The sequence below is a fragment of the Ctenocephalides felis genome, unplaced genomic scaffold (assembly GCF_003426905.1).
Source record: "Ctenocephalides felis isolate EL2017-DRISC unplaced genomic scaffold, ASM342690v1 CF-g0.4_SCAFFOLD_03571, whole genome shotgun sequence".
NCBI classification, from domain to species: Eukaryota; Metazoa; Arthropoda; class Insecta; order Siphonaptera; family Pulicidae; genus Ctenocephalides; species Ctenocephalides felis.
The window spans coordinates 32,211,914-32,220,310 of record NW_020539725.1 but is presented as its reverse complement, the minus strand read 5'-3'; the positions used below and the strand labels follow the sequence as shown (position 1 = coordinate 32,220,310).

General features: G+C 30.1%; 2 protein-coding genes across 2 annotated transcripts; one reads left to right on the top strand and one right to left on the bottom strand.

Annotated features, from left to right (window-relative positions):
- The first annotated feature begins 998 nt into the window (after positions 1 to 998).
- On the top strand, positions 999 to 2,845 carry LOC113384730 (TATA-box-binding protein-like). The gene is made up of 4 exons (XM_026622493.1): positions 999 to 1,271; positions 1,717 to 1,856; positions 1,947 to 2,190; positions 2,410 to 2,845. Exons 1-4 carry the CDS (start codon positions 999 to 1,001, stop codon positions 2,683 to 2,685), a joined length of 933 nt encoding a protein of 310 aa, XP_026478278.1. The 3' UTR covers positions 2,686 to 2,845.
- A 711-nt stretch (positions 2,846 to 3,556) lies between these two features.
- LOC113385298 (eukaryotic translation initiation factor 3 subunit K-like) lies at positions 3,557 to 4,763 on the bottom strand. Its single transcript, XM_026623141.1, has 4 exons — positions 4,708 to 4,763; positions 4,415 to 4,634; positions 3,824 to 4,043; positions 3,557 to 3,749 (listed from the first exon to the last, which is right to left on the bottom strand). The coding sequence occupies exons 1-4, from the start codon at positions 4,758 to 4,760 to the stop codon at positions 3,592 to 3,594; spliced, it is 651 nt and encodes a 216-aa protein (XP_026478926.1). The 5' UTR covers positions 4,761 to 4,763; the 3' UTR covers positions 3,557 to 3,591.
- Between the last annotated feature and the right edge of the window lie 3,634 nt (positions 4,764 to 8,397).

The following is an 8,397-nucleotide window of genomic DNA, read 5'->3' as shown; positions in this document are numbered from 1 at the left end:
GCAACGAATATTAGGTTACTATATGCATTGACCCTATTCGGCTGCTTTTATTATATTCAACCGAATACCGATTACAATTATTAATATTGTTATAGGGAGATAATTAATGATATGATATAATTCGATTCGTTGCGTATATATTCATATTTTTATTTCACTTATAATCATTTAACTAGTCAAATCCAATTACTCAGTAATTCTAACTTCTAGGACTTACATGCATTGCTCCCTTTTTTTCGTAAGCCATCCCAGCTACAGAGAAAAGCTCAACACCACCATGTTTTAGATTGCATTCTTGTTCAATAATATGCATATTGGGCCATGGGCTGTAAAACTTATACAACTGATACACTTATAGAAACTTTTAATAATTTGCAGTATATTTCTAGAATTACATTGTCAGAAAAGTAAAGAAATCTTGGTATGTTGCACACACTTTTAATTATAAAAACTGTTGGGTCACACACGTCTGTACACGTTTTGGCGCTAAAATCCGGCTGAATAGTTTTCCTAATATTCGGCTATTCGGTCATGACAGTCTTCGATACACTGCTGAATAACTGTTCATAGCAAGTCTGGTTTTAATGCAGTGTCAAATTTGTGTTTGTATTTGTATCAAATACAAATTCAAAATAAAACTTCTAGATTCCGAATATCTGCAGTCTTAAATTTCAAATTTTAGTTTTGTTTATGTTTTTTCAACTATGAAGTTGTGTTAAGTTAAAGCAGGATGCCAACTCAAGCTAAATCTGACAGTTGTATCAGTAGTACCAACAGTTGTACTGCGCAAGGCAAATAAAATTTGCATCGAATAATTTATCGTTTGCTGTTATTGAGATAAAAATTAAATTATTGCTGTTGATGCTTGCATCTCAATATGTGATCGTTTATCTGTGAAATATTGTATCTGTTTAATTGTGCTAAATATATATTGACGAAGTGCAGATCTCAATAAAGGAATATTTTTGTTATCCTAACCTCTAACAAATCTTTTCACAATGGATCAAATGCTACCCAGCCCAGGGTTTTCAATTCCAAGCATTGGAACACCGCTCCATCAGCCTGAAGAGGATCAGCAAATACTTCCAAATGCTTTACAACAACAAATGCCACCTTTGGCGCCGATGGGGAGCTCCGGAATGTCGAGTTTCTCCAATATGAACATGTCAACAGGCTTAACTCCGACACAAATGATGAGCACCCCACAGAAAACGATGCACACATATTTACCTTTCCAAACTCCACAAAGTCTAATGCAACCACAAACTCCAGTAAGTTTGAGTGATTATAAGATTAGGGGTAGGCTACTAGTATTGTTGCACAACGATAGCCTAATATTAAATACAATTTCAGTGTGTGATTTAAATGACGATTAATTATGTTTTTTTGCAATGTCAGAAATTATATATAAAACAACTAAAGCCTGACAAATATTATACAAATATATACTCATTATTGTAGATTTAATAATGAGTATATAAAATAATAATAATAATATTTTATTTTTATGTTTATAAATAGTTCCTGTGCATCTTTCACTGCATTGTGGAAATCATACTTCAATTGAATGATATTTATAATTATGTACTATATCTTATTTTTTGACGTTACGTAGATTAATAGTTTATACAATTTATTTAACTTTGTATGAGCTATTAGACGTGATTAAATTGAATTGAAGAATAGTAAATATTACAACTGTCTTACCTTCCATAGCAAAATATGATGTCGCCAATGGTTCCAACATTAAGTGGGCCAGCTAGTGTGCAACCACATTCACAAACAATGGGTCCAGCAACTCCTATGACACCCATGACTCCTCAGTCTGCCGATCCTGGAATAATTCCACAACTACAGTAAGTAATATGAAATGATGATTAAAAATTATAACTTGTAGGATTGGTGACATTGTATAATTAAATATAATAATATGTTTTATCTTACAGAAATATAGTTTCAACAGTGAATTTAAATTGCAAATTAGATTTAAAAAAGATTGCGCTGCATGCCAGAAATGCTGAATACAATCCAAAACGTTTTGCTGCCGTTATAATGAGAATAAGAGAACCAAGGACAACTGCTTTGATATTCTCATCAGGTAAAATGGTTTGTACGGGAGCAAAGAGTGAGGATGATTCTAGGTTGGCAGCCAGGAAATATGCTCGAATCATTCAAAAACTTGGTTTTAGTGTAAGTGTATTAAAAATATCAGTTTGCTACATGAAATGCTTTATCTATTCTAAATCACTTTTTTACTATTAAAGCTAAATTAGATTTAATTCATTGAGGAAAAGGCTATTTTTATTGCATATATATTTTGAAAAATTTGGCTTTACAAAATATATAAAAATAATTATTTTAATTATATATATTTGAGTAGCTATATTTTAATTATAAAAATATTTTCAGGCCAAATTTATGGATTTTAAAATACAAAATATGGTTGGAAGTTGTGATGTTAAATTTCCAATACGATTGGAAGGTTTAGTGCTTACACATGGTTCCTTCAGTTCATATGAGCCTGAACTATTTCCTGGTCTTATTTACAGAATGGTCAAGCCTAGAATTGTACTGTTAATATTCGTGTCAGGAAAGGTGGTATTGACTGGAGCTAAAGTGAGAGGTGAAATAATGCAGGCTTTTGATAATATTTACCCAATTTTAAAGAGTTTTAAGAAACAATAGTACTTAAGTATATAATTTTAGTTCAAAGAATTTGAAATAATTTATGACTTGGAGGGTCCAAATGTAAATAAAGTGTATAGTGTAACTAAGCCTGTGACTGACTAATATTTATTAATAATATTATTAAAATATGAGATATTACACAATATATTTAAACTTCATTTTCATATTGAATGATGCAGTTTTGGAAGTGTTATAAAGAAAATCATATGATGGTTTAATTTTCTTTAACACAATTTTTAATATTTAATATAAGATAAAAGATAACAGTGTTATTTAGTAACTTAATAAATCTACCTATTTTATATTAATGATTCATGTAAAATATACATGTAGTATAATGGTGTATGGGGCATTTCACTCAATGTCAGAACTACACACTTTTGAACGATGATGCACTCATTGTTGAGTTATTTTAAATAAATTAATAAAATATGCTTAATTTGTTTCACTTTTCATAATACTTCATTACAGAAGGCCATTACTCATATTTTATAATATCATAAAGATTAGATGAGAACACAACAAACCATCATGAATAAGTGATGTCTAATTATTCATTAGTTTGTATATACAATTTTGGTATAATTTTAAAACATTAGTCACAAAATTCTAAATACTCAAGTTCACATTGATTATTTCTGTCCCATGAATGGGGGCACTGATTTACTTGAAAAGGTTGAAAAAAGAAAATTATCAGAATGAATATGGTTAAATTTAATTCATACTACAAATTCACTTGTCACTCACCAACACAACACCACCTAAGCCTTTTCCAAATATTTTAATTAATAGGTAAATCAAACCTATGCTTTTTCCAAGATAAGTACATAGAAAGAACAAGTCAATTTCTTATTTTATTGTAATTTGTAGAAATACAATTTTTGATAAAAAATTTAAATTAAATTATAAGCAAGCAGCCATAAGAGGAGCTAAATTTTCAAAATCAATAGTTTCAGTAATATTTTTAGTTTTGATATTTTCATCTTGATTAGCAATGAATATTAAGTTGTTTTCTACTTTCTTCCAGCCATACTTCTTGATCCACATGTTCAACGTTGCATCTAAAAGTATTGGTACATTAAAAAGAGTTTTATATATGCTATTTCGGTTCATCAATTCATTTCATTACACTTACTATCAACACCACCAAGCAAATTAGCAAGATTGGTTTGATCGATTGTTTGGAAAGTAATTCCTACAACATGACAAACGAATTTCCGGATGGAATCATTAAATCCCTGAATGCGAGAACATAATTCAGGCATTGCATGTACACGAGCCCAAAATGTTGCAAAATCACATTGTTCTAAAATATCTCCTAGATACATAATTTGTGAGATTGTCTCTTGTTGAGTCTAAAAAATTGAAATAAAGGATGTAACACAAATAGAATTGCAGGATTATTTTATTAACAAATCTACTTGATTTTGATTAAAATAAAACAATTTTGTATGATTTTATACAACTTGATAAAAAATATATTTTGTCATATGGCCATTTCTAAACTTTGCTTAAGGAATGTGCATTTAGCATAATAACAATTCAACTCAAAATTCCAACTATATAATGATCTATTTTAGGGAGGGCAAAGAATCTTTAACAGGATCGATATAAATATATGTATCATATTTTTAAAAGATAAGACTATAAAAAATTAACAATTAAATGATTTGATAAAATAAGGAAAAGAAGTTAAATATACACATATATCTATAAATAAATATACCTGTGATTCCAATAGTAAACATTTGCATAAAATGAAGTCGGAATGTGGAAAGTTTGTCAAAGCTTTAAGCAATATTTGGCAAGTAATTTCCAAGTTAAACTTTGAGGGATTGAATTGGTACATTTTAAGTACAGCAAGATTTGCTTCTAAATCATACACGTTATCCCTTGATTGTATCTCCACATATTGCTCCAAGGTAGGTAAATTTTCTGGGTTGTACCTTTTGGGGGATGAAAGCATAATATTAGGTTATGACACATGGCGTTTCTGATTCCAATGTGAGAAATATTTACCTTTCAATTCCTTTGAGCATAGAAGCTACTACTTGTTTCATAGTCTCGCCCATTTTTCAAATATGAACTTTTGTATTATTTATTTACTTCTCTAAAAGTTTTGTATATGATATTTTACCGCACCTTCACTGACAACCACTAAATAAAGAAAGAGAAATGCCTGCGTCTAACTTCGCACTGATGTTTACGTCAAGTTTTTATATGAGATGACGCTACTGTATTCATTTAAACTTAGATAATAAAATTATTATTTATTACAAATATTAAATAAAACAGCATAACAGCTATTTTCGAGATGAATATAAATTTTACTACATTCCATCAAATGTATTATTCTATTTTGTCTATAATTTCAAATTTGTATCAATTCAAATCATTACATTTAACTCTCTTCTCAGACTCAAATATATTTAGTTTTGAGGCAATATTTATTAAATTCCCAAAAGACAAGTTTAAATTTTACCAAAAAATCTGCTATCCTAATTTCAAATATTCTCGACGTTTCAAGCAATTTGGAATCGTTTAACAAAGTATGTGTGCGTAACCCTATGTCTGTGCATATGTCTATGTGAGCCAAATTTTGACCGTTAGTAAACCTTTTCTCAAAAACAACTGCTCTGATTAAAAAAATATATATTAGAGAAAATTCAAATTTTAAATTATCGAAAAATCTTCAATTTTTGCTCACATACATATGCACATAAGCTTCACACCTTGGAATTAATTAATAGTTGTTTAACCCTTCCCACTCGCGAATTGCGAAATTCATATGAATTTTACCGCCGGAGCGGCGGCATCCGAGTCGAAGGGTTTAAACTCGATAAAAACTCACAACCATTTCTTCCTAATTGCTGAACTTTTTTGACGATTTCGATGAAATTCTGTATGATGATAGAGTTAATGGTCTAAGCAAGCATCCAAAAACATAATTGTCCTTTGAATAGTGGTTTAAGTAACTATAAAATAGACCATGGAGACATATAAAACGCATAATGCATTGATTATCATTTAGTTATAAACAAACACTTAACAATTTTAAATATATTTATTTATTTATTTATTTATTTATATATTTATACGCCAATCGGCTTTATACAGTTTTATAATGTTGTTTGATAATTCATAACTTTTATATTTATATCTATATACATATACACACACATAAATATACACAAATATATACATACATATACACATACATACACATCTACCTACATACATATATACTCATATAATATGCATACATATACATACATTCGCATATATGCACATTCACATATAAGTACATAAATACATACACATACATACACGTAGACTTTATAAAAAAATTATGTTAAAAAAATTATCGTAACAGTATCAAAATTGCTAAATCTCAAAGGTATTGATAAAGTCGACTTTTCACACATATCGGAACTCTGGCCTTAAGGGAAGGTAAAACATCATCTAGTTTTTAAATTCAATAAATAAAAAAGGCTGTAATGTGATAGACTAGTACATTGAAACTTCTCTCATGCCAAAAACTAGTGAAACTAATTTAAACTCACATTTCAAAAACAAAATTATTTCCATAACAAGCCACTCATTCGAATCGTTATTTCCGAGAACCATAGAATGTAAATTGCTATCTTTTGATGATAGGAAAAACTTTATAATAAACAGAATATCGAAGCGTTATGTTTTCCAGTTCATCAACATTTTAATTCGCTGAAAAAAAAATTATTATCTCGAGCAATTGCATATTCGTCGGGTGGTGGTATAGTAGTATGATTTCAGTAAGATAAAATATTTGGGGCAATGTTCATATGCTTATTATGGGATAATCCATATCAAATATCTATTCTGTTATGGAACATCTACAAATCTTTGGTATTTCTTAGAATGTCTAAATCGAATGCTAATGCAGTGATCCACACCCCCAGGACGGTTGTGACAGTGATAAAAATAGGTTGAAAAACAATAGGAATGAGCACGAAAATGGTTTATAAAGACTTTTATTGTCAGAAATATGGAACACAGCACAACATAATCATTTACATGTTTAATTTATACAAAGTGATCTCTCTGTATACAAGAAACAGTTATTATTAAAAAAATCGAACAAAAAATATTTTTTAGACTCTTTGTAAGCAATGCGTTGTACAAATCATGTTAATGTAGGGCGCAAACTGAATGAAATAGTGGGAATATATTCAAACGAACATACTACATCTTTCTCCCTTTGGACTCTGTATCAAAATCAGTATAGTTTACCTGTTATAGCGATTGTCACTACCTTACCCTGTCACAACCGTAACCAGTAGCCTCTACATATGGAAGATGTGCGCCGCTAAAATAATGCCATCAACGAAAATCTCGAATTTTCCTATTATGGAATTGAATTAACCTATGAAATGTTAGACCGAGATATTTTTCTAGATTGCAAATTTGAATTTCTTTTCTTGTAACGTAAGTTTGCATAACCGTAATACATTTTGCAAGAGCGTATCGGTTCGGTAATGAGTTTTCGGACGTGACCGCTCGCAGCAGGGCAGCAGTACTAGATTTTTTCTTGCTGCCACGAATATGTATCGAACACTTTTTTATCGTGTAAATCAGGGGTCGGCAAGCTTTTAACTGTAGTGTGCCAAGCCACTCTACCAATATGATTTAGAGTGCCACCTTAATTTTGAAATATATAGTTAGGTTCTAGGGGGGAAGAATAATAACCAAATTTATCTATTAATATTAATATATTTAATACTAATAATATTAATATATTTATTAACAAATAACATAAATTTCTAATATAAACAGTGCTGGATTACCCCATAGGCCCGTTAGGCCTAGGCCTATGGCGGCATAATTTAGGGGACGGCAAGTTTTTCAAAATGTAAAAATTTTGAACTCGATGAAATGACACGACAATTCATTTTAAGGATAGATCCTGAATTTTTTAACTTCCCGTAGGGTAAGTTATTGTAATGGGCCGAAAATCGGAATTGAAAATTTTTACATTTCTCGACGTTTTGAAGGTTTCTAAAAGTTTTGGCATACCTCAGAAAAAATGGATGTGTGTGTGTGTGAGTGTGTGTATGTATGTATGGATACAAATTTCCAGTCACGTTTTAGGGCGCACGGATCAACCGATTTGAATGGTTCAAAAAACATTCGATTCCTATTGATAGGAAAAAGAGCTGATTAGTTTTTGGCAAAGGCAGGTCCAGCCGTTTCGGAGATACGGAGCAAAGAGTGCAGAAAATAAAAATCGAATTTTTGAGAGAACGGATTATCCGATTTGAATGATCTAAAAAACATTCAATTAATAATGATTGGGAGAAGTGTTTATTAGTTTTTGGCAAAGGCAGGTTCAGCCATTTCGAAGATACGAAGCTAAATATGTAAAAAATGGCTGTTTTTGAGAGAACTAAGCGTCCGATTTAAATGATTCAAAAAACTTTCTGCTCGTCTTAACAAAATAATTGATTTCGGAAAAAAAAATGTTTTTTTTAGTTTTATGTATATCGAAAATATTTCAGATTTTATTTTTAATTCTGGCTATAGTTCTAATATACTTTACAAATAATTTTAACTCTGCAATTCAGTTTATATAATTCTTATAAATATTAGACAATGTTACAATATTTAATCTATTTGAAAACATTCAGTATTCCTCGAACATTTCGTTACGGTACGGGAAGTTCCAGCAATTTG